We start from the raw sequence: 26,790 nt of genomic DNA, 5'->3' as shown, positions 1-26,790 counted from the left end.
TTCCTCCAGGAAACCTGGTCTCTGCTGTCTGGAGATCTGTTGTAATTCTGGGAGATCTCCAAGCTCTATCAGGAGGCTGCTGTTAACCACAAGTAAATGAGCATCACTGCGTTGGTCTGCAGGAGAACGGTTAGATTTGAGTGCAAGGAGCTGCGGTAGTTCAGCAGTTCGAGACCCGAGTGTGCCGCATGATGGAGTGAGCGCCCGTCTCTCGTTCCAGCTCCTGCCAACCTAGCAGTTCGAAAGCAAGAAATTGCAAGTAGATAACAGCGTTCCGGGCGCCTTGGTGTTTAGTCATGCCGGCCACATGACCATGGAAATGTCTTCGGACAGCACTGGCTCTTCGGCTGTGAAACGGAGATGAGCACCGCAACCCTAGAGTCGGATTTGACTGGCTTTTGAGCAAGGGAACCTTTACCTTTTTTTTTTAGCACCTTAGAGTCCAGCAAGAGTTTGAGAGTCTGTAAGCTTTCCAGAATCCAAACTCCCTTCATCAGACACAGTCAAGTTGCAATGCTCCCTCTAAGCTGTGGAGTCTTGTGAGCAAAAGTTCTACTTTGTGAGCGACTGGCATCAAAGTTATGAGCGAGCAATTTGGCTGCTGCATAAATTAGCTTGTTCTGGAGCCATCCTTCCTGAGCAAAGACAAAAATCTGTGAGCTGGAGGCTGAAAAACTGTGAGCTAGCTCACACTAACTCAGCTTAGAGGGAACGCTGGTTGTAATGTGGATCTGACTCCTTGTATCTTAGTCAGAAGGTGAGAGGGGTGTTGTAAAGGACGCTTGTAAAGGATGCAGAGATACCCTGCATATTGTCATCAGCTCGATTAGGGCAGAGGGGCAAACGTCTACAGTGGGGTAAATGCAGGAAATGGGGATAATGCTTTCAGCATCTGGCAGAGGGGGGTCTAGTCCCTGAAGGCTGATGCTGCAAGAAATCTGCCTTCCTTTAAAGAGCTCCCAAGACCCTCCATTGTTGTTAATGGTTGATATGCAGAGGGCATGTCAGGAGTTGGAGCTTTCTTCTGCCAAAATCCCTTCTTTTGCCCAAAGGTACAGTTGCCCCAGCCCTCCCCCGTTTAGAGCACTCACTCCCCAGCAAGTTTTAGAGCTTCAAAAGGGGCCTGTCTGCCCAGTTCTTTTTTTTCTTTGTGTAAACAAAGACTTGATCCTACTGTGAAGAAAGGCATTTCTTCCACTGTGAATAAATATTCTCTCTCCTCTGTGTCTTTTTAAAGAGTTCATTTGTTTTTGTGTTCTCCTCTTCAGGTCTCAGAATGGGGATGAAAATGGGACTTGGCCAAACAACCAGTTTGATACGGAAATGCTTCAAGCCATGATCCTGGCGTCAGCGAACGGTCAGTGTCCACAAAGAATGTGGTATCAGGTTTTTTCCCCGTTATGCAGATGTTTAGCACGCATGCTTTAAAAAAAAAAAACAGTATGTGAAATACCTGTTCTGTACATGATGCAAGCCAGCCGAGGTCCTCTTTAAAAAGGCTGTGTTCGAATGCTGGTGGGGATCTCTCCTGCCCTACAAAAGGGTGTTGCTATTAGGAACAGCTGGCTGATTTGTAACCCTTTGTGGAGAAATACAGTGAATCCTGTGCTGTCTTTGTCATTTATTATTTTCATAGCATATTTTTACAAGCTCGGTGTAAAAGTGTGTGCTGATCCTTTGCTGCTCCCCCCAGAAGCCTTATGAAACACCCAGCGAACACTTGCTAGGGCTGGCTGAGGAGGCGGAAGCATTTGGAAAGAGGGTGTTTATGATTTAAAAGGAAATGGGGGGAAGGTCAGTTCTGCTCCGAAATGTAAACGGGGAGGGGGGGAGCCTTAGATTCCCCATTTCCTTATCATCCTCTCTGGGCAACTGCAGATCTAATTTCCTTCCTTCACAAATAAGAGGATTATTTTTAAACAGTTGCCTCCTGCCCCGTTCCGGGTGCCTCATTGTATCCTTCCCTCCGAGGGTCAGTTGCCTCCTTGGGAAGGAGAGACAACCAGCCAGTCCAGGGCTGTCAAAATAAGACCTCCATCAGGCACAGATCGGACAGAATTTTCCCTGTCCAGCACAAACCGACCGCTTGTACGCACTTAGGTTCCTTGGCGTGCCGCCTGGCAGCCGTTTCTACAGGCTGCTGAAGGTTACGGCTGCTATCTGCTCCAAGAAATCATCGTTGAGAATTGTATGAGAACCAGTTGATCGATAAAGATGTTTGAATTTGCATGAGACCAGTAGCTCTGAGGGAAAGAATTTGTTTTCTTCTCAGTGAGGCTTACTCCTAAGGAAATCTGCAAAACTGCCATTTCGCCGCCTGCTCAGATGTGCCCGGTGTAATATTTTCTCTCAGTGAGGGGGCGCAAGCACCTCTTCCTTCCTTGCAGAGTCAGCTTATCCAAGAGGCAGAATGTCTGACAGCTAGGGTTGCCAACTCAAGGTTGGGAAATTCCTGGAAATGTTGGGGGCTGGGGGAGGATATAATGCCATAGAGCCTACCCTCCAAAGCACACATATTCACTAGGGGAGACCGTCTCTGCTGTCTGGAAATTAGCTATGATTCCGGGAGATCTTCCGGTCCCACCTGTATGATGGCGACCCTATGACACTTCAGCTGAGTTGTGGGCGGGAAACTACAGACATCAGTTTAGAAAGAGGAGAGAGACGATCCATTGTTCTTGGAAAAGCCAGTTTGGTGTATTGGTTAGGAGCACGGACTCTAATCTGGGAGAACCGGGTTTGATTCCCCACATGCAGCGGCTGGTGTGACTTCAGGTCTGTCACAAGTTCTCTCAGAGCTGTTCTCTCAGGAGCAGTCCTCAAAAGAGCTCTCTCAGCCCCACCTACCTCACCTACCCTCAAACCAGTTTCCATTTTTGAAGCCTGAAGTCCAAAGGGCCCAGTGACCCATGAGGGGGATGAGAGATCCAACCTGACTCCTGCCAATTCCTTCTGAAGCTGGGGACGGGGGGGGTAGGTTGTTAAAGCGTTGCTTCTGCAGGCGCCTGCATCCTCCCCAGCATGAGTCATTCTGTCTTCTGACCGGTGATTCTTCTGACCACAGCACCCCAGTAGGAGAAGGTGGCTTTAAAAAAAATAATATGATTTTGGAATGTGGGGGGGGGGGATTCCCACATCCTGCCCTCCAGTGGTGCAGTTTAAATCGCAACACAAGCACACACCCTGATACGATTCCATGGAATTGGCTGTTTCCACCAGTTTGGCCTTGGGCCAGATTATCAGGGAATAAAAACTGCTGAACTCTTCTTTACTCCTCGCCTCGGCGCGTCTGACAATAGCCTCTTGTTGGAAATCACCTCTATCTCCTTCATTATCTGCTTGGCACGAAAAAGTGTGGGAACAATTTGTGATGGCTAAGGTTACTGATAAAGTCCACAGAGCACAACACTCTCAGCCCTCCATGTCCAAATTTGAATCAACCTGGTTCCCAGTATTCTCGTTTCTCACTACACATGATATATTACCTGAAAACTCACATTATCATAAATGGTTACTGTTGTGAGGCTCTATCATAACAGTTTGTTGGGAAAGGTCAATATATGTTTTCCTTGCTTAATTAATTCTGTAGACTTAAAGCCGTTGATATTACACTGGGGGGGGGAGAAAGTTGCTGAACTCAGTGTGAGTTACTGTGGAATAACTGTGTTTAGAGTGGTGCTGTGCATCAGCTGAAATAAATAAGCTTAAATCTAAGCATTCCAGTTTGACTGGTTTGGCTGCTGGGGAATGGGTTAGCGATCCCTTACTCAGGTGTGTAGTCATCTTGCCTTCTGAACAACTGCACTGTAAGTTCTTTTGTACTTCAGGGGCACTCCCAGTGCAGGAAATGTAGTGAAATATTCAGTCGGGGTTAGTGACAGCAGTTAATGCACAAAGGGATGGTCTCTTGTCTTTTCTGTGCAGTTCATCTATTCCCTATAAGCTCGACACTGGCAAGTCAGAAAGAACTTGCCCGTGGGACGTTGCGCCGACACAGGGCCTTGTTCGAACTGGGCTGCTACTTATGCTAAGCAGCCGCATGGAAACAGCCCAGTAGTAAACGAGACTCTCAGAGAAAGTGCATGGGTGAGTTGGGTTGCCAACCTCCTCCAGGTGGGCCTGGAGAACTCCTGCTATTCCAAGGTCAGCTGATCTCCAGACAATTAGAAATAATTTCCCCCCGGAGAAAATGGCTGGAGGGAGGATTCTATGGCATTGAACCCTGCTGGGGTCCCGCCCCTCCCGAAACCCCGCCCTTCCCAGGCTCCACCCCCCCAAAAAAAATCTCCAAGTTTTTCCCAGCCTAGAGCTGGCAAGCAACCCTATGGCTGAGTCGTTTTGCCTCGCCAGGATTGCATTGAAATCAGGCATAACACAATAGACAAATTGCCAACTGGGCTATGTTTCTCATTGAGCAAAGAATGAGTGTAGGGTTGCCAGCTCCAGCCTGAGGAATTCTTGGAGATTTGGGATTTGCCTGTGGAGGGGGGAATTTGAGGACAGATTTCACCTAGAATTGATGGTATACCATCTGGAGATCAGTTGACAATAGGAAGAGTCCCGGAGCACCTTAAAGACTAACAAAAATTTGTGGCAGGGGAGGAGCTTTCCTGAGTCACTGCTCACTTCTTCAGATCGGTTGTAATTCTGGGAGAACCTCAGGCTCTACCTGGTGGTTGGAAACCCTGACCGGAGGCTCTGTGCCATTGGCTTCATCCACTGACCGGTTGCCACGTGAGCGGAGAACTGACCAAAGAGCTCTTTTAACTCCTTCCTGCCCAGTGCAAATCACGACAGAGGACCAAATTTCACATGTCAGTGAAAGGCAGTGTTCCCTCTAAGCTGAGCTAGTGTGAGCCAGCTCACAGTTTTTTAGCCTCCGGCTCACACATTTTTGGCTTTGCTCAGGAAGGAGAGCTCCAGAGGAGACTAATGTCTGCGGTAGCCAAATCGCTCACCCACAACTTTAATGCCGTAGCTCACAAAGTAGAAGTTTTGCTCACAAGACTCCACAGTTTAGAGGGAACATTGGTGAGAGGTTAGTGATGGGACGTCCTGACATCTATATATCTAATAGCCAAGTCGCCCCCTGGTGTGCAGATACTTATTTCCGCACATCGGGGGCAACTGGAGGGGAGGGAGAGTTTTGTACACACGTGGGGCGGTCCCCAGGTGTGCACAAAAACCAGAAACCCTGTAAAAAATATCAGGGGGATGTTTAAATCCCCCCGAAACTGACAGAGCGTCCCCTGCGCATGCGCAGGGGACGCTCTGCAGCCGCCTCCCACCGTTAAACATCCCCCTGATATTTTTTACAGGGTTTCTGGTTTTTGTGCACACCTGGGGACCGCCCCTCCATCCCGCCGGTTCCCCATCTCCTCCACCACCACTCCGCTCGATCTCCCCCCCACCGCTCCGAACTGAGGCCCGAGTATCAAGGGGGGGTGGAGGAGACGGGGGGAACCGGAGGGATGGGGGGGTACTTACCTTCTCCTGCTGTTTCTTCCTCTGCCTCCCCCCCCCACGCGAGTATCGCGGGTCCGCCCCTTGTGTTCTTGAATATTAAAAAGCCACCCTTGGGGTGGAGCAACCCAGTTTTTATCAGGAATATATAGCTGTGGGAGGCTTTTGGAACCCCTGTATGCCTACAAATTGTCCCCCTCCCCAGGGCTGTATTTGCTTCCATAGGGCAGGAAAGGTGAGATAGGCAACCCATTATTGTTAGATGGTTTTCCCCTACCGTGACTGATAGAAATGACCCTTCTTTGAGCTGATACTGAGGAAAAATGGCAAAAGGTGTGTAGGGGGAGCTGATTGCCTGGCACAAATGCCTAGATCAACATCTCCTCCGTCCACCACCTCTAATGCCTTGCAGTGGATATCCAACCGTGTCCACACAACGTACAGGTTGTCCCAGAAACTTTGGAGTGGCAGTTTCTCTGTGGCCTGAGAGATAGCCGCAGAGGGACATAAGTGTGGCAAGTTGTGCCAAAGAGGGTTGCCAACTATGTGCTGGGAAATTCCTGGAGATTTGGGGGTAGAGCCTGGGGAAGGAGGAGTTTGTAAAGGGAAAGGACCTCAGTGAGGTATAATGGCCATAGAGTCCACCCTCCAAAATTGCCACATTCTCTAGGGGGACTGATCTATGTAATCTGGATATCAGCTGTAATTCCGGGAGACCTCCAGGCCTCACCTGGGGGTTGCTGGCCATGCTGCCAAACCCTCTATTCCTGGTGACACTAGAAAGGAGGCAGCCAAAGAGCCCTTGCCTCTGTCTTGACTGGCACAGGAGAACTGGCTGAGCTGCCCAAGGAGGAGAATGGAGTCCTGTGGATTCTTGATCTGCTGGACCCACTGGGAAGCCCTGGAAGGGGGGCTGCTTTGACTCTCTGGGCTGCCTGTAAATGCCGGAGAGAGGTCCCGGTCACACAGGCTGGAAAATGCGGGGGGGGGGAGCGTGGCTGTTTGCCCCGGAGCAAAGTAACGCGCTGCAGCCCGATCACATGTCCCGTGGAGGTCCCGTGGGTATGCCGTTAGGTGCCGATCACACGGCTATCCTGCAGCGCGGCAAAGAAGCGGCGCGGCACGATCACACTGGCAATCGCTAGGCGCCGCTTCCGTGGCAAACGGGATTTTTTTCCCCTCACCACTGTGTGCGCATGTGCCGGTGGGCGTTTGTGCGCATCCTGTGGAGACTTTAAAAAAAAAAACCCATCCGGTTTGCAACGGGACATGGGCAGGCGCCGGATGCCACAGGATTCCAACAGAAACGCGATCAGACGCCTCCCCTTGCCCCACGTTTTCCGGAAACTAGCACATTGGAAGTACTAGTTTTTTACTCCGTATCTTCGGCAAGAAGCCACGGGTGCACTACACTTCCCAAATGTTGCAATGTGATCGCGCCCGGAAAATCCGCCTATAATCCGTATCTTTAGCGCGGCAAATGCTCCGTGCGAACGGGGCCAGAGTTGAGCTTGATTGCAGAGTATGCTTGGCTGTAGAGGGGGGAAGCGCAACAGTGGCCCCCTGGGCTCAGGGACCCGGAGGGGCCTGGAGTAAGCCTGTATGGCTGCTATTTGTGGTGTCTCCCTCTCTAGCCTCACAATGGGCTTAATTCAGCAAAGGATGAGTACAAGCAGTCACTTGTACACAAGTAATGATGCCGTTTGCTTTGTTGCCTCTTAATGACTCAGTTAAGCGTGTGTGTTTTTCATTCTTTTACCAAATGGGAGGTTAGTTTTGGGGGGGGGGGGTTGTCACATGCACAGCGAGTGTTACTCATGTTCTCTGGCAACTCAGCAGCCCTGTGGGTTCTCACGTGTCCCTGCCGTCTCCTTATGAGCACAGCATCCCCCCAGCAGAGACGTGCGTGGGGATGGGAAGGCGTCATAGAGGCGGTGAACTGTGGTGTCTGTGTCATGTGTCACACTTTGGGTTAGGAGCCGGATTTCAAACGAAATTGCATTGACAATGCAATTATTGTGTCAGATACAGGTTTTAATTTCCAGATTATATTTCCCAAAATAGCATACGTACATATTCAGTTAACTCTAAGCAGCACTTCGTTTTTCTGTCCAAGCGAAGAAAACCCCTCCTCCTCAAATAATGGATGTGAAGCATTTTGAAAACTGCAGGGGCAGTAAATCATTATGGGTCAAGTAAGAGCCGTCATCTTTTTCTGTTCGACGTATTTGAACTGGCTTCAAGTCGAGGATAGAAGGAAAACTTTCAGCCATCCAGTGAATTTGAGAATCTGAAGTTGCCTCGGAGTCCCTGAGCCGATGCCGCCAGAGCGCTAGTCTGTTGTTGCCACGACAACAGAATCTTGTGGCATCTTGAGAAAGCAGCGCATGTATGGTGGCGTCAGCTTTTCGTGAGCCTGTTTTTTTCCCAGTTGCGGGATTCCCAGATCTTCCAGAGGATCACTAACCATTCCAGTGCCCATCAGGGATACCAGCCTCTAGGTGGAACCTGGGGTTCCCCCTGGAAATACACCTCATCTCCAGCTGACAAGTCAGTTTCCCTGGAGAAAATGGCTGCTTTGGAGGGTGGACTCTGTGGCACTGTACCCCACTGAGGCTCCACTCCCAAATCTCCAAAGGAAGTTTAGAAAACTTATTGAGGGCCAAAAGTTAAAAACTTAAGTAAGTGTACAAAAGAGTGTTTATTGGATTTGTACCCCGCCCTTCACTACCCAAAGGTGTCTCAGAGCTGCTTACAAACTCCTTTCCCTTCCCCTCCCCACAACAGACACCCTATGAGGTGGGTGGGGCTGAGAGAACTCAGACACAAACTGCTCTTTTTCAAGGACAGCTGTGCCAGAGCTTGTGACTGACCCAAGGTCACATCAGCAGGTGCAAGTGGAGGAGTGGGGAATCAAACCCGGTTCTCCCAGATTAGAGTCCGCGCACTCAACCACTACACCAAACTGGCTCTCCAGTAGGGCCCCAAGTAAAGCTTCACGAAATGTTCCAAGTTACAAATACACACAAAAAAAGACAGTATATGACCTGACGCTTCTTCAGAGGTCAAACAGTGCAAAATACAAGCAACAGAGTCCCTGTAACACATGTAAGGCAATTAACAATAAATAAAAAAGGACCAAGATTGGAATGTTCCAATATGGAATTGAATGACACACCAAAAAGTTTCTATTTGGAGCCACAAATATATCTGGCCTTGTGTCAGAAGTAGTTGTATATAACTGGAACTAATACGCACCTTCCAGTTTAGGTCCCAAGAGTGTAAGTAAAATTGCCTTGTCGGGGACAATGTGCCATCAAATCTCCAGGAGTTTCTCAACTTGGACATGGCAATCCTAGCACTTGTAAAGGGTATGTAAGCAAATGGGTTATTTTTCAAGAACTCTCAATTATTCCCATGGTTATCTTAGGACAGTTGCCTCCCCATGCATTCCCCTAGATAACCACACATTTTGATAGTAATGAGGAAGAGTGGGCACCAAGTGGTATTCTGAGGGGTGTGTGAAAATCTTGTGCATCTCTGGGATCAGATGGAGGTGTGCGATATGCCCTGTTTACATTGTACAAGATTCTTTTGTGCCTCAGTCAGTGTTCCCTCTAAGCTGAGTTAGTGTGATTTAGTTCACAGTTTTTTAGCCTCCAGCTCACGCATTTTTGTCTTAGCTCAGGAAGGATGGCTCCAGAGCCATAGTCAAATCGCTCGCTCACAACTTTAATGCCAGTAGCTCACAAAGTAGAATTTTTGCTCACAAGACTCCATAGCTTAGAAGGCGCATTGGCCTCGGTATATCATCTTTCCAATGGCCTTTGAAATTAGGGGTGCCTGCCTCCAGGAAGGACCTAGAGATTCCCCCAGAATTACAGCTCGTGACCATACTACAGAGATCAGTTCGCTGGAGGAACTGGGTGCTTTGGAGGGTGGACTCTATGGCCTTGTACCCGGCAGAGGTCCCTGTCCTCCCCAAACTCCACCCCTAAATATCCAGGAGTTTCACAATCTGTCACTCCTACTCCCCCATCCCCTGCCAGAGGCCAGAGGGAACTGACAACCATGATTGAAATAGATTTCTTTGGGGTCAGAGGTGGGGGCTGAGGGAGGTCACCAGCAATTTTTGGGAGCCCTCAGTTGTCAGGGGAGTGGAAGCTGCTTTTGCAGGAGCCCTGTAGGCCCTAGTGCCTTCCTGTAGACTGTGCCATTACTCCAGCCAGGTCGGAGCCCTGAGTGTTGTTGCGACAGACCCAGGTGGTCAAAGGGCTTTGTGGGGAAACGGAAGGCTGATGGTCTGATTATGTCCCAGCTTGTCCCAGCTCACAAAAGCCAGGGAGCCTCTTCAGAAGGTTTTTAAAGGCTGTGCTTTTGAGACATCAAAGAGAGCTGTCTTCTGGGCTTATGACAGACAGCTAGAGCGATACAGCATGGCGTAGAGTTAAAGCACCCATGGAAAATTAGCAATGCAAAGGGGCTTAATTCTACAATCCTGAAAAAAAAGATATTTTGTAGATTTCTTTTGTGTTTAAAGAAATAGGACTGAAAGAGGATCTATGTCTATATACACCAGGGTTGCAGGGGCTCGGGGAATGTGGCTTTCATGTGCCTGCTAGAATGCGAGGCTCAGAAAAAAGAGGCGCAGAAGAATGCCCTCGCGGGGATTTTTAGATACCACCTGTCTGCAAGCCCCAGCAGGTCTTCCTAAATTGTACTCCCTGCTGTTAAATAAAGGCCTGTGCATGGGCAGTGGTCGATGTGTGCCATGTGGCGGCCACACTGGAGCTAAGCCCCTGAGCATTCACGACTCAGTCAGAGATGAGCTCCATTTGCGAGGGAAGCAGCAACAGGGTTTTTTGTGGGGGTTTTTTTGTCTGTGTGATCTGAGATTTGCTTTCCTCATCTCCTGCAGTGGGAAGGGAAATTATTTTATTTTGTTATATTGCTCCTAAAGAAGTGTATGTGAAAGGTATAGGGCCAGTATAACTGAATAAAATAATTTTTCCCCCACTTCACTATTGGTCTTTTGGGTTTTTGCTTCATCTTTGGTGTGCCCCCCTTCTCCTGGGTTTCCTCGTCTCCTGTCCAATGTTCCCTCTAAGCTGAGTTGGTGTGAGTTAGCTCAGTTTTTTAGCCTCCGGCTCACACATTTTTGTCTTCGCTCAGGAAGGATGGCTCCAGAGCAAACTCATTTATGCAGTGGCCAAATCGCTCACTCACAACTTTAATGCCAGTAGCTCACAAAGTAGAATTTTTGCTCACAAGACTCCACAGCTTAGAGGGAGCATTGCTCCTGTCCCCCAGGGGCTTCAAGAGGCAGAAATTCAGATCAGCTGCCAATGTACACCATGGGGAGCTTACCAGGAGAGAATCGCCGTTATTTGACCAGCGCCCACTGGAAAGATGATTCAAGGCTAAACCAAGAGATCGTCCTCCATCTTGCTTTTCTCTCCATGAGAAAAGAGAGAGAGAGAGATGGAGACTTGTGGTGGGATGGACCTGTGTCTTTTTGTTGTGGGAAAGGGTCACGTTTTGAGCAAATGACTGGCAGGGAAAGGAGTAAGCACTGCGGTCCTTTTCTTTTCCCCTCTTCATGATTCCAGCTTGCTGAGGGTAGTTTTCCTTTCTAAAAAAGAAGCTCCACCATGAAAAAGGATCATGCATTTACAGTAACACTCAGTCCGGCTCTCGCACTTCTCGCGGCAGGCTGGATGTGACTGAATGTGTGTGTATGTGCGTGTGTGTTAACTGCTGTCAAATTGCATCTCCCCCATGGCTGCCCTATGAATTAATGTCCTCCAAAATGCAACTTGAGGGCTGTGGCTTCCTTAAGAACATAAGAACATAAGAGATGCCAATGTTAGATCAGGCCAAAGGCCCATCTAGTCCAACACTCTGTCACACAGTGGCCAGAAATACCAGTGTCATCAGGAGGTCCACCAGTGGAGCCGGGACAGTAGAAGCCCTCCCACTGTTGACCCCACCAAGCACCAAGATGACAGAGCATCACTTGCCCCAGAGTCCCTATCCTTGACTGGGTCCATGCATCTCCTGTTGGGTCTTCCTCCTTTCCTGCAGTCTTCAACTTTGCCTAGCATTATTGTCTTTTCCAGTGACTCTTGTCTTCTCATCATGTGACGAAAGAACCTCAGTTTGGTCATTTTAGCTTCTAGGGAGAGTTCAGGTTTGATTTGGTCTAGAACCCACTTCTTTGTCTTTTTGGTGTCCATAAAACTCTCCTCCAACACCACATCTGAAAGGAATCGACTGTATTCCTGTCAGCTTTCTTCATTGCCCGTTTTAGCTTGGACAGAAAAATGACGTCCTTAGAGTTAACTGAATATGTACGTACGGTACTTTTGAGACGTAACCTGGAAATTAAAATCTGTAGCTGACACAGTAATCGCATTGATTGTCACAGAAAGCGGAGCCAGCCACAAACGAACTGCCAGCGCTTACCTTCGGTCGCACAGTGAAGATGCTTGTGCTGTAGTGGCGACCAGTGTTCCCTCTAAGCTGAGTTAGTGTGAGCTAGCTCACAGTTTTTTAGCCTCTGGCTCACACATTTTTGTCTCAGCTCAGGAAGGAGGGCTCCAGAGCAAACTAATTTATGCAGTAGCCACATCACCCGCTCACAACTTTAATGCCAGCAGCTCACAAAGTAGGATTTTTGCTCACTAGACTCCACAGCTTAGAGGGAATATTGGACTGGCGACTGTTGCCAAAGCAATATTTTTTTAAAAAAAAAATTCGGCATAGCCAATCCGAAGCCTTTCTGGGCAAAAGCCCCACTCGGCCCTGTCCACTTTCTAGAAACACTTTGGCCTGCACCAGGAAAGGTGTCGGTGGCCACTGTGGTATCCCGAGGCACTACCACACGGGGGGCTCCTATCCTAGTGCATGGTGCCCTGTACTTACTCTTGAGGAGAGGGTGGCCTTAGGATTTTCTGCCCTGATCGCAACAATACCTTGGACTGACCCAGAGCTATAATTGACCATTGCTTGAAACACGCTTGTTGAATCTTTTCTCCTTTTTTTTTTTTTGCTATTTTCACATTTGCCTGTGTGCGCGCATGCTCGTGTGTGTGCGCGCCCATGCCTGGAAGTCATAGTGACCTCTGGCAACTCCTGCTGGGGAATGGAGGGCACTCAGAGAAGTGGCTTGACAGCCTGCCTCCACCTCCCAGCCCTGGTATACTTTGGAGGTCTACCTTCCAAATACTTGCCAGTCATCCACAGCCTGGGAGGAACTTGAGAGCCAGCCTGGTGTAGTTGTTGGAGGGTTAGGCTAGGATCTCGGACAGCCGGCTTTGAGCCCCGACTTGTGCCGTGGAAGGTCACCGGTTGTTCAGCCAGCCCCACGCTCTCAGCCTCCTCTTCCCCACAGGGTTGTTTGTGGGGGTAAAGTGGAGGAGAGGAGGAAGAGGATGTAAGCAATGTTCCCTCTAAGCTGTGGAGTCTTGTGAGCAGAAATTCTACTTTGTGAGCTACTGGCGCTAAAGTTGTGAGCAAGTGATTTGGCTGCTGTATAAATTAGTTTGCTCTGGAGCCCTCCTTCCTGAGCTAGGACAAAAATGTGTGAGCCGGAGGCTAAAAAACTGTGAGCTGGCTCACACTAACTCAGCTTAGAGGGAACACTGGATGTAAGCTGCTTTGGGTCTCCATTGGTGAGAAAGGCAGGGTGTGGGTGAAATAAAATGATTGAGGTTTACAAGATTATGCATGGGAAACAGCAGGTAGAGAAAGAAGTACTTTTCTCCCTTTCTCACAATACAAGAACTCGTGGGCACTCCTGAGCGGTCGGGTTAGAATGGATAAAAGGAAGTCCTTCTTCACCCAAAGAGTGATTAACACTTGTAGCCGCCACTGCCACAGGAAGTGGTGGCGGCTACAAGCATGGATGGCTTCAAAAGGGAATTAGATAAGCATATGGAGCAGAGGTCCATCAGTGGCTATTAGCCACAAGGTATAGATAGGGACTCTGGGGCAAGTGATGCTCTGTCATCTTGGTGCTTGGGGGGGTCAACAGTGGGATGGCTTCTAATGTCCTGGCCCCACTGGTGGACCTCTTGATGGCACCTGGTATTTCTGGCCACTGTGTGATACAGAGTGTTGGACTGGATGGGCCTTTGGCCTGATCCAACATTGGCATCTCTTATGTTCTTATGTTCTTAAATAAATAATACTCCATCCCGAGGGATTTTCAGTTCTGTCATTGTTGTGTGTGGCCACAGCCGACGAGTGGGCCACTGGATAATTTCCAGTGGGCGAGGGTTGGCCTGACCTTAAGTAGGAGTGCATTCCTCCGGATCCCGGATGAATTGGGCCTCCCTTTGAAGAAGAAGAAGAAGACGAAGAGAGAGAAGAGATAGGATGTATACCCCGCCCTTCACTACCCAAGGGTGTCTCAGAGCGGCTTACAAACTCCTTTCCCTTCCCCTCCCCACCACAGACACCCTGTAAGGTAGGTGGGGCCAAGAGAGCTCTGACAGAAACTGCTCTTTTTTTCAAGAACAGCTCTTATCAGAACTACGGCTTGCCCAAGGCCATCCAGCCAGGTGCAAGTGGAGGAGTGGGGAATCAAGCCCAGTTCTCCCAGATTAGAGTCCGCGCACTCAACCACTACACCAGACTGGCTCTCACATTTGTTTTCCTCAGTGGCCTCAAGGAGTCTAGTAAAAAGCGGGAAAGTAGAGGCTGAAGCCGCCGCCGCCGCCGCCCATACCACATGTTGTGCGGCCTCTTCTTGCTATGCGGCGGATTAGGCTCAAGGTTTCCCCCCCCCCCCCCCCCCCCCCTTAATGCCTTCGGTGGACAGCTCAGTTGCATCTGTTTCCTCAGTCACGTCACAGAGCACAGAAGTGGGTTGGTAGGTCACGCAGCAGAGAGCAGGCCGTGGAGAAGACAGATTGTTCTGTCCCTCTTAAGGCTCTATTTAAAGGGGCACAGCTGTAAAGCCCGCTTGGATTTGGGAAGGCGGCTTCTCCTGTGTCGGAGAAGCCCCAGAGGCTCCCGTCGGATCCCTCTCCCTCGCTCTTGTGCCTCCTCCCACCAGGTCAGGATTTTAATGGGTGGCTTGTGATTTGGAAGGGGCCACAATGAGATCCACAGGTCTTACCTGGAGGTCAGCGACCCGACTCCCAGCTGGGGAACTCATTATACTCTGTGGACACAGTTCAGCTACACTTAATCGCTTTAAGCTTTGTCCGTTTCCAAAGGAGAGCGAAGCAGTCCTAAGCAGAGTTGTACCCTTCTAAGCCCTTTTCCTGCAATGAATTTAGAAGGATAAGACTGCTTAAGGGCCAGGCCAGCCCAGAATCATCAGATCTTGGAAGCTAAGCAGGATCGACCCTAGTTAGAGAAGGAAGAGCAGGACCAAAAACGTAACCCAAAAAAACCTGAATTAAGAACCTGAAAGGTTAAATGGATACAAATTCGGGGCCCCAATGTTAAAATCAATAAGTGTACGACATAAGTATTACAAATTATCAAAAAAATACATGTATTTATTACAGATTAGTTTAAAAACAATTCTAGGCCCAATTATAGCCTCAATTGAAATTACAACTCATACAGTATGCACTATAGGGACCTTATGCGACCCTAAAATAGACAGCCAAAATAGGACCAAAATAGGAGGGTACACAATTGAAATACCGTTTTGGTTATATGTACCAGACTTGGACAGAAGGTGATTCCACACGAGACTTATATATTACACCTTTGGCTTGTGTCACTGATATTTATCAGAATACAATTTTCACTTAGTCCTATATGGATTGATATTAGTAGTGCAAAAGTTGAGCCCATGTGTAACATTTATGTTTGTCCACTGAAGAAGGCCAGTAGTCCAAAACATGTCTGTTTTAGGGTCACCTAAGGTCCTTATTTGGGCCGCAGTGACTCAGAGGTTAAGATGCTGAGCTGCAGACCAGAAAGTCTGTAGTTCGGCAGTTCGAGACCCGAGTGCCGCATGACGGAGTGAGCTCCCGTCTCTGGCCCCAGCTCCTGCCAACCTAGCAGTTTGAAAGCAAGACATTGCAAGTAGCTAAATAGGTACCGTTTTGGTGGGAAGGTAACAGCATTCCATACGCCTCGGCGTTTAGTCGTGCCGGCCACATGACCACGGAAACGTCATCAGACAGCACTGGCTCTTCAGCTTGGAAACGGAGATGAGCACCGCCCCCTAGAGTCGGATTTAACTGGCTTTCGAGCAAGGGAAACCTTTACCTTTACTAAAGTCCTTATTGTGCACATTGTATGATTTTTATTTTATTTATTTATTTGTTGTCAAATTTATACCCCGCCCATCCCGCAAAGATTTGTAATTTTAACTGAGGCTACGTTTGGGCCTAGAATTGTTTTTAAACTAATTTGCAATAAATACATGTATTTTTGATAATTTGTAATATTTATGTCGTACATTTAATTGATTTTAACATTGGGCCCCCTAATTTGTATCCATTTAACCTTTCAAGTTTCTTAATTCGACCATAGTTAGTACCCTGTTTTCCCCGAAAACCACATAGAAAGTCCTGTCCCTTGGCTAGTTTTGCCAACCTCCAGGTTATGGCTGGAGATCTCCTGGGATTACACCTGGTCTCCAGGTGACATACATCCGTTCACCTGGAGAAAACGGCCACTTTGGAAGGTGGACTCTATGGCACTAAGTCCCTCCATTCCTCAAACCCCGCCCTCCTCAGGCTCCACCCCATCCTCCTCAGGCTCCACCCCCCAAATCTCCAGGGGTTTCCGAAGCTGGAGCTGGCAACCCTAGCCTCAGCGCAGAGGCAGGCAAGGGCAAACTACCATTGCTCATCTCTTCCTGTAGGGTCACCATGAGTCAGCTGTGACCTGACGGGACTTTCCACCATCACCATAACTGCTAAGGATTGCACTGTACATTCTCCCGTTGAAATTAATTGTACTTAAAAGTGCTTAACTTTGCCTGCATCATGCCTTTAATATCACATATCGTCCATAAGAGAAACCTGAGATTGTGGCATTCCGAGAGCCACCCCCTCCCCCTTTGAGAACTTACATTTTCGTTTTAATATGAACAAACTCCCCCCCCCCACCTTAAGAAGGCAGAATTGGGCTTCTGAGCGATTTACAGTCAGGCCTGCCTTTTGTTTCAGAAAAATGTGTGTGGGAAAAAGGGATTTTGATAAGAACAAAGAGCAACAGCGAGTATTTACTTTAAAAAAAAGATTAAGCAGGTTTGGAGGTAGTTTTAGATTTGTCTGAAAGCCGAATAACCACGAGGCATTAACCAGCTCTGCTTCTAATCTTTTGAAACGAAAGTGACTGGAGTGGAGAGCCAGCGTATTCTATGGCAGCTGTGGCCAGCCCCCGATGTCCAATTTGTTTTGTCCCGTTAGCAGAGACCAGTGAGATCTTCACCACTTGAACCCTGGCCTATTTTGGAGATAAATCCCCCGTCCTTGTCTCCCCCCCCCCCAGAAGTCCTTGCCTTCTCTGCACCTCTCCTTTTTGCCAGTGAAAGGGACAACCTGAGGTGTTCCCTCTTATTGCCACAGAATCCAGTATCGAGGTCCTACCTACACATTATGGTCATTGTAATTTCCACAAAGACTTGCACACATATGGCAGCTGCAGATTCCCTTTGGGAACTCGGTTCTAAACCGTGGCAGGGAGTAGGGACCCAATTCAGATCCAGCCTCCACCCGCTTTCTTTTCCAACCTGAAGCAGCCCCTGGGGGAGGGGGTGTAAATTGCCGGGGGGTGGGAGGGGACACATGCACTAAATTATTGCAAACTCCTTTAAAGGTTTCCGCATACCACTTGACAAATTCTTACAAATGCTGTGCTAATGAAGTGGTACAAAGATTACAGCTTGGATTAAAAGCTCCATGTTATCTTGGAACATCTTTTCTTTAAAAAAAGAAATACTCCAGAACTGTCCTTGAGATACAATAAAGCCGAGAAAGGAGCAAGTCGGCTTGTGGATTAGCACGACAGAAAATATAATTAAACTCTGCACATCTTCCCAGTTGAGCTTCTAAAAACTCCGCAGATAAATCCGGGACTGAGAAAAGCCACCAGCAGCAAGTGGTCCCCAGTGTTGCACTTGCAGCTGGCCGATCAGCAGGGACTCTGCGCTGGAGTTGGAAACAGCACTCCCTAGATCTCTTCTCCTACCTGTTTCCATGCCAGCTTCATGGGTGCTGTGCTTTGGGTGCCGTTTGCTGGGAAGTTCACCTATGGAAGCGCATGGGATCTGCGGGACGGCATGACTGTTGCCACCACACAGTCACAAAAGACGTTGCAGTGGCGTGGTGGAGACTGGCAGAACCATATGGAGAGAATTAGGGATGCCAGCCTCTAGGAGGGACCTGGAATTACAGCTCCAGCTCCAGACTACAGAACTTGGTTCCCCTGGAGAAAATGGATGCTTTGGAGGGTGGACTCTATAGTATTGTACCCTCCTGAGGTCCCTGTCCTCCCCAGACTCCATCTCCAAATCTCCCAGAGTTTCTCAACCTGGATCTTGCAACCCTCCCCCCAACACACCAGTGGCTGGGGGGGACTGCCTGCCTCACGCTTGCCCCTTGGAATTGCCTTTATGTGGGTTGCAGTTTCAAGCAGCTGCCACAACTCTGGCTAGATAACAGTACGTGAAACAGACCTTGTTCTTGGTGGCTTTGCTGCGTGGCCGTATGGACCAGGTTGTTGTGTCGGAGGCATTCCTTGCTACACTGAGAAGTCTGGCACAGGCGCAAGTGTGCAAGTTCAGCGTTCGGGCCTTGGGAGCCAAGCCACCACAACTGCTTCTCAAAACTCATTTCTATTTGAAAGGTTTACAATTGAAAACTTGTGTCTTAATGGTGCCTGGCTCTGTTCAACTCTGAACGCTGATCTTCCTTGGCTCCGTGTAGATGTTTCAGCTCTGTTACCATGAGCTTCTGGTTGCCAGCATTTCTCCCAGTGCAGAAAAATTGACTTTTTCACAGCATTCCATTCAAGCGAGAGACAAATCTCTAGACAGAACTGGCAAGCCAGAATGCAGTTGAGAAACAAATGGAAACAGTGCATCATGTCTAAAATTAGATGCATGGACTCGGAATCTGGTTTTGCATACTTGGTGGGGAATAGTTAGTAGACGCTTAGAAGTCACTTGATATATTGTTACTTTACAGGACTTAAAGCCCAGCTATGAAAGCAAACTGCAAAAGTAAAATTCTGGCCGGGTGAGGTAGCTGATCTTCGAAACCTGCCACATTCTTCATCAGATGAGTAGATGTTCAGACCAGAGTCCAGAAATGTGTGAGCAGTTCCCCCTGCAGAAAGTCAGCGAAAAGGAAGTCACCTCTTCTTTTTTGCATGAGACCAAAATCTGGGCCATGTGGTGTAACAAGGCGTGACTGTCCTAAATGCGCTCAGCAAGAACTGGAAGGGTGGTATCCAGTGTTCCCTCTAAGCTGAGTTACTGTGAGCTAGCTCACAGTTTTTTAGCCTCTGGCTCACGACCTTTTGTCTTAGCCCAGGAAGGACGGCTCCAGAGCAAACTAATGTATGCAGTAGCCAAATCGCTCGCTCACAACTTTAATGCCAGTACCTCACAAAGTAGAATTTTTGCTCACAAGACTCCACAGCTTAGAGGGAGCATTGGTGGTATCTCTCCTCTCCTGTCAAAAATGGGAATGAGCAGGTGGAAGGCCGCCTAGGTGTTTTGTATTAGCTTCGGGTGGGGTGGGGGTTGAGAATCCTTCCCTTTCTCTGTTTTCTCCCTCCTACACGGGTGGCGGTTAAAGTTTTGTGTTTCATTTATCATAAACGGTGTCATAGAGCAACAACTAGTCAACAGAGACTTTAAAAAAAACAGGGAAAGTAAAGCAGGATTGAAGGTCCCATTCAGAGAAGGTGAGCTTCCTGGTGGGCGCTGTGCAGAGGGGGGACCAATTTCCCCTATTGGTTGTGAAAGAGGATGGGCCCCCTCCTTCCTCACTATAAGAAAGGTGCTCTCTTCAGCAGCCTAGTAAAATATCCTTTGTAGGATTTTCTGCTCTCCAGCCTGAAACACAAGTCATCATTCTGGAGCTTCTTCAGCATTTGGAAAGGCCTGTCAAGGGATGGAATTCCCTTAAGGCATAATCAACTTTTGCCAAGAGCTTTGGTGGTTGCTTTAAATACTTTATGGATGCTCACTTCTGTGACGTGTGGGAACTGATTAAATTTTTTTGTTGGTTTAGCATGAGGAGGCAGATGGCTGCCATTGGAAGGGGCAATGTTAGATTTCTCCCTCCCTGTTTGGGGAAGAGTTTCCAGCCCTGGAAAGCAATCAGCTGACGCAGCCCACCCCTGTGCCCCTGTTTTCAGGAAAGAGGTTGTCACAGCCGAGAAACAGGACCAAGGAAACACTTAGGGCTTGATTCCCGTTGGTCCTTGCAAAGTCCCCAGACATAGTGCCATATTTGGGGTATACTGCCCGCAAGTTGGCACAGAAGGCTCTGAATGGAGAGCCAAAGGAGGTAACAGGCAAACTGCCCGCACTTTCTAAAGCACACCAAGAATGCCCGGAGGAGAAGGGAAGTGTGAGATCTACTTTCTTTACTTATCTCCATAGGAAAGAGATTTTAAAACGTTCCTCCAATCTTCACGTCTAAGTTCCCTTCGGGGCTTCTGTGGCCTCCATCTGCCGCCTCTCTGTGCTAATCTCCTTTGGTAAGCAGATGGATTCAGGCATCGAAAGTGTGTGACAATAAAGCTGTGCCTGTATATACCAAGTTTCAGGTGTGAAAGTGAACGTGCCTGTATTACATTATCCGGGTAATCCTAAAAGTAACCTTGTAAGGGAGGCCGGGATCATAGCCATGTTGCCCAAAGTGTGCTGGGGAAGGGGGCTGTCAGCAGGGTTGTTTTTTTTTTTTAGAAAAATCCCAGCAGGAACTCATTAGCATAATAGGCAACACCCACGACAGCACAGCTTATTGACATATTAGGCCACACCCCCATGTTACCCGAAGTGTGCTCATCCAGCCACAACCACCTTTTGCTTCTTATTTTGTTTACCCAGGGCCTTTTTTTTGTAGCAGGAACTCCTTTGCATGTTAGGCCAGACACCCCAGTGTAGCCAATCCTAATGAGTTTCTGCTGTTGGGTGTGGCCTGTTATGTTAATGAGTTCCTGCTGGGTGTGGCCAACTTGGGAGCCAGCCGGAACTCCGTTCCTGTGCGTTCCTGCCCAAAAATAGCCCTGGGTGTCAGGGAGTCTGAGGTGGAGTGGGGAGTCGCTTGCTGAAAAGAGCAACGCCGTGAGTTTGTGGTGGGGGCTGAGAGGCCGAGGAGAGGTGATCGAACTCCCACCTGCCTTTTTGCCAACTTACTGCGGGTTTGTGTCAAGCCAAGGAATCAAACAAGAGACAGGGTCCTAGTGTGCTTCAAAAACACAGTTTCGGCTTTTTTGATCAGGGAGTGTGTCCTAGTAACAAGCAATGCTCCCTCCGAGCTGTGGAGTCTTGTGAGCAAAAATTCTACTTTGTCAGCTACTGGCATTAAAGTTGTCAGTGAGCAATTTGGCTCCTGCATCAGTTAGTTTGCTCTGGAGCCCTCCTTCCTGAGCTAAGACAAAAATCTGTGAGCTGGAGGCTAAACTGCAAGCTAGCTCACACTAACTCACCTTAGAGGGAACACTGGTAGCAAGTATGCACTGCACTTACAAACTCACCCACACGCCCACTCCCAGCCTTACATAAACTCACCCGAATGGCCAACCGGGCCTTTGGGGCTGATTGGTCAGGAGAGAGCTTCAAGGGAGGGTCACTGCCGCAATAGCCTCTGCTCCCCCTCCGGTATCTTTAGATCTTAGAACCCATCCTTCTTTCTCTTTGCCTTTGCTGGACCATCAGGGAGTCTTGCCATTTATGATCATCTTGGCACCAATCAATATAGGCCTTATGATCTGGTGGAGTAGATTTGCCTCATGGTCTGTTGACCTGTCTCACAGCAGCCGGGATAAAACTTGCACCCTCAGATTCAGAAAGAGGCACAGCACACCCCTGGATTCTCAGCTTTCACTTTTTTAAAAAAGAGATCTGCAGTCCTTTCCCTTGTGCAGATATTAGGGGAAATGTGCAGCCGCAAGCAGTCCAGGTTGCCCGAGAAGGAATGGAAGAGGGGAAGCTGCAAGATGGCTGGAGCAGGTTCAGATGGCCCCTTCCTAGCCAGTTCATTCTCACCTGCTCTGTTCCATCACTTTTTCTCTCTGGGCCCTGGCCTTCTGCCTTGTTTGTTTCTCTCATCTTTGAGGGCAGCAGTGACAAGTGAGAACTGAGGACAGAGGCCTCCTGATCCTTCAGGGCTCTTCCACCGGAATCTCTGATGGGTCATCCTCTTCCCCGGGGGTGGTTTCATGATCCTGTTCTTTCCCCATTCTCTTTGTGCTCAGATCCCTTCTTCTGAGGTGGGGTGTCACCTGATGCTGCCACCACTCTGGTTCCAGCCTCCCTTGAGAAGGCCCAGAGCACCCTCCCAAGACCTTTAGACCTCCCTTTTGGCCGAATAATAGGCGTGAGGACCAGGCAGAGTGAACAATGAAAATAGTTTATTGTATAGGAGGTCAAACAACAAGGTGCAGAATTATAACAGTAGGTGGGTGAAAAGAAAATAAATCAAATGCCCTAACGCGTCTAAATATATACTGTCCCTAGCTCACTATCTGCAGTGGCCTTAGACTACTCACCTTTCCCTCAGGATGAGGGTTTCTTCCCGCAGCAGCCTTCCTTCTGGCTCTGCCCTCTGGAAGAAAGAACAGCTTCTGCTCTGGCACTAGCCCTTTTGTTACCCAGCCCTCTTCTTCCCTATTGGTCAATTTTGGCTCCAAAACCTCTCAGGGGATTCTGGGAGTTGTAGGCCCAGCCTCACCTACTGCTAGCCAGGCTTCCTGGACCTAGTAGGCCTCTGGTGGCACAGCCCATATCATGACAGGGGGTAAGAGTCATGCCCATGACAAGGAGGGATGGGAGGGGTGAGATGGGGAACCCCTTCCTATCCACTCCCATGGATTCTTTAGAGACATTTCAGTCAAGTTTGGTGCACCAGTGAGGATCCAGATCTGACTAAGACTTGGGAGGCATGGATTCAAATCCTCATTTCAGTCAAAGGTCACTGGATGACCTTTGGCCAGTCGTCGTCTCCCAGTGTGACCTACCTCACAGAGCTTTTGTAAGGATAAAAGTGGGGGGTATATAAATTATATAAATCTGAGCCCCTTAGAAGAAGGGTAGGATAGAAGTGGATAGACAGGATGCAAAATTCACCATGGCGTCGATCTGAGTATCTGCTTCAATGCAGCTGGGAGATGGGGAAACAGGTGTGGGATACCGTCTTAGCATTTCGATAGGAAGTTGCTTCCAATCTCCATCTTTTGAAATATTACTTCAGCCTTTTTTTAAAAAGAGGAAGACACTGTTTAGCTTTATTGTAAGTATATCTTCTAATGTAGTATTAAAACACCACTGCTAGTTCTGACAGGGAATGGAGAGCGCTCCACTTCTGTTGAAGTAGCCAAACTCTGTGTATTCATATCACCCTGAACTGTGTACCTCTGCAGGAACAAATAATAATTTATAATTATCATATGGCATTGTGGGTAGGATACCCAGGAGATCCTAGGATAGTCTGGCAGCTGCAAGTTCCAGCTCTTAGCGTTGTGCTAGTGGCGAGCTAGAACTTTTTTTTAGGGGCTGAGAGAGCTCTGAAAGAACTGTGACTGGCCCAAGGTCAGCCAGCTGGCTTCATGTGGAGGAGTGGGGAATCGAACTGTGTTCTCCAGATTAGAGTCCGCCACTCTTAACCATTGCTCCCTCTAAGCTGTGGAGTCTTGTGAGCAAAAATTCTACTTTGAGAGCTACTGGCAAGCAAGCGATTTGCTACTGCATAAATTAGTTTGCTCTGGAGCCATCCTTCCTGAACTGAGACAAAAAATGTCTGAGCCAGAGGCTAAGAAACTGTGAGGTAGTTCACACTGACTCAGCTTAGAGGGAACATTGCCTTAACCACTACATCAAACTGGCTCTCTCTGCAAGAACAGGAACATTGGAAGGAATTTCTATTTCTGTGCCTTTTTAGAACTCTGAAGGTTTGTTCTGGACACCCATCTGCAGATGAAATCAACCATGCCACATGCATGCGCGGGGAATCCAAGGAACGGGATATGCGTGCTAACAGAGAGGCCACATCACTACTTTGTTTTGCCAGCTGGATTTGGCTGTGTGGGGGTGGGGGTCTTCAGGGAGTTGAGGCCAACTTGCTGCTTATTTCATGCACATAGTAGAAAATATGCACTGCTGTTCTCATGTAGGCTACCTAACATTTTACAAAACCTAGGCCCTTCACAAGATGTGGGGAGGGCGAAAGCAGCAGAGGATTCTTCCCAAATAATAGATAGCAGACTTCTAACATGAATTAACTATGTTTATAGTCCACCTTCCAAGCAGGGGTACCAGCCTCCAGGTAGGACCCGGGGGTCCCCCAGTATTACAGCTCATCTCCAGACTGCAGAGATCAGTTCTCCTGCAGAAAGTGGGTGCTTTGGAGGCTGGACTCTCTGGCATTGTACCCCACTGAGGTCTCTGTCCTCCCCAGGCTCCATCCCCAAATCTCCGGAGGTTTCCCAACCTGGATCTGGCAACCCTACCTAATCCCTCCCCCCAGTGCCCGGGGGGAAACCTTACAAGTGTAAATTGATGCAGTCGGTCGGATGATACGTCTCATAAGTGAGGTAATAGGGCTAGGATTACAGAAATCCAAAACAAGCATAGAATATTAGGCTTGGTTCGGCATGCAGATACAAGCTAAAAGGTAAAGATTCCCTTGCTCGAAAGCCAGTCGAGTCCGACTCTAGCGTTGCGGTGCTCATCTCCGTTTCCAAGCCGAAGAGTCAGCGCTGTCCGAAGACGTTTCCGTGGTCATGTGGCCAGCATGACTAAACACCAAGGCTGAGCCAGCTCACAGTTTTTTAGCCCCCGGCTCACACATTTTTGTCTTCGCTCAGGAAGGAGGGCTCCAGAGCAAACTAATTTGTGCAGTATCCAAATCGCTGGCTCACAACTTTAATGCCAGTAGCTCACATAGTAGAATTTTTGCTCACACGACTGGGCAGCTTAGAGGGAACATTGGTCTTAACTACTTGAGCCACCGCAGCTCCAGAGTAGAAACATGGTATAACATCAGTAGGAAATAATGCAGCGACATGTCCTCTAGCAAATGTTGTTAAAAGACCATATTTGTAAACTTGCTGAATTATTATTTTTTGTCTCCCGTCTCCTGCAGAAGCTGCCGCTGCCGCCGCCGCCAATCCAGACGGGAATTCGACTCTGGGAGGCGGAGCCACTGCAGGCACGATGGGCCTCAGCACCAGGTATGGCCCCCAGTTCACCCTGCAGCACGTCCCCGACTACAGGCAAAACGTGTACATCCCGGGCAGCACGGCCACGCTCTCCAATGCCGCGGGAAAGCGTGACGGGAAAGCGGCAGCCTCCGGAGGGGGAAACAAGAAGAAGTCGGGGAAGAAAGAGAAGAAGTAGGCGGAACCCACAGGAGGAGACCGGCGCCACCTTAGACCTGGAGGGCAAAACCGTCCAGCACTCCCCCAATTCATAGTCTAGGATGGAGGATGAATGTGAATTTGTGGATAATAAATTTTTCTAAAAAAATAAATAAAAGAACATTCCGAATGTAACGTCATCGTTGGGTCATCAGGGCTAAGAGTAGGTCACCTACCCGTAGTCCTCATGATGTCAAAGAATTTGGAAACAAAACATGATGTAGTCCCATGGGCTGAGATGTTCTCACAAGAGAAACGCAAGGGTGCCCAATCGGTGAAAGGTTTTCTTCACCACTGGTTTACTCCAGAGTGATCCGAAACAACCCACAAGGCTTAGGGTGGGCTCTGTCCGTTGTAAATAATTCTCATAAACAGAGATCTGTATGTATGCATTTCCCCCCTCCCCCATGTCGAAGCACATCATCTCTTCCTCCGATTTTGATGATTGATTTATTTCCCCCCCCAACCCTCGAGAACTAGCAACTGGAATCCTTGTTATGAAGTTGATAGGGAGTGCTTTAGTTCCCCTTAAACCCGTTGATTTAAAAGAAATGTTTATCCTGCATTGTTAGAAGGGAATGAGATTCAGGTGCGTTATAAACATTTGTCTTTTATTTTAAGTTTAACCAGCGATGGCCTAAAAGAAATGAACACGCAGTCACGGTCTCTGAGAAGCAGGGCGCGCAAGTCACCTTGCTGTGGGAAGCCTTCCTGGGGTGGGGGGGGCCCACAGACACCCCCCTGCCCTTATTGTTTGACTACCAAGGCCTCTAAAGAGACATCTCATCTCCATTGTGGTCATAAATATTTATGTGTACAGTAAATGTCTTTCTGGAGTAAGAGTTAGAGAAAGTAGTGGGCCGCTTGTGAGCGTAGTGAGCTGCTGTTCCCTGATGCACTGAAATAGCTCTGTGAGTTCCCCACAGGCAGATGACTTTGGTCAGCAAATGGGTTTCCAGTCGCCCAGCTGAGAATGAGTTAAACAGGAATGCTTCACATCTTTCTGCACATCGAGTTGCATGTAGAACACTCGCCTCTCATGTACAGTAGGACCACCAACGCCTCCCACGCTAGAATACAGAAGCCATTGCATGCCGTAAACAGCATGATGTAGATATGCTGCCAAATGCCCACAGCCCTGACGCAACCCAAGCATCGTCTGTCCGCCAGTCGAGTTCAGTAGCGAAATGCGTTGCCCCCGTGTCGGAGCACTGGCAAAGTATGCACGTTCCGTATTGTCTATGCAGTGCACCTAAGAAATGCCTGTGGATTTACGGGCCTTCACAATCAGATGTTTAAGAAAACAGCGTTTGGCCGGAGAAAGTTCAGGGTCCAGGCATGGAGAAGGGATGCTGGAATTAGTCCTGGGCAACGCTTGCTGACTGCCGAGCCAGTGACCCGTCCCGGAGGTCAGCTTGGACTCCACAGTAGGGTTTTGGTGCAGTGCAGGTCCTCAGGACCACTCTGCTACCAACCCTGCCTGGATGCTGCTCAAAGTCCACTGGAATTTTTTTTTTTTAAACGCACTCTGGAGTTCTTTTCCTGTGTCCTTTTAAAAAACCACTTGATTTGGGTTCTTTAACCATATTATTTAACAGCCGAGGGTTGGCAGGATTTCTGCAGCCCTTCGTCCCCATCTCTGTGCATATCCAAGCGCAGGCAAGGTAGGGTTTGCCATGAGCTGTGAGCACAGGGCCTCTCTTCCTGTCCACAGACAGTACGGAGTTCCCTTCCCCCTCAGCTGGCTTCTGATAT

The 26,790-nt window shown here is 48.7% G+C and overlaps 1 protein-coding gene across 1 annotated transcript in view; it reads left to right on the top strand.

Moving 5' to 3' along the window:
• Nucleotides 1-26,784, top strand: part of PCDHGC3 (protocadherin gamma subfamily C, 3) — a 108,433-nt gene extending 81,649 nt beyond the window's left edge. Inside the window, exons 4-5 of the mRNA XM_015411132.1 lie at nucleotides 1,269-1,357; nucleotides 24,762-26,784. Of these exons, the coding sequence (XP_015266618.1) occupies nucleotides 1,269-1,357; nucleotides 24,762-25,015 (343 nt within the window). The 3' untranslated portion in view covers nucleotides 25,016-26,784. The remainder of the gene's footprint in view (nucleotides 1-1,268; nucleotides 1,358-24,761) is intronic.
• The last annotated feature ends 6 nt before the right edge of the window (nucleotides 26,785-26,790 follow it).

The sequence above is a fragment of the Gekko japonicus genome, unplaced genomic scaffold, assembly GCF_001447785.1.
Source record: "Gekko japonicus isolate JY-2015 unplaced genomic scaffold, Gekko_japonicus_V1.1 scaffold834, whole genome shotgun sequence".
Classification (NCBI taxonomy): domain Eukaryota; kingdom Metazoa; phylum Chordata; class Lepidosauria; order Squamata; family Gekkonidae; genus Gekko; species Gekko japonicus.
This window is presented reverse-complemented; position numbering and strand designations above follow the sequence as displayed.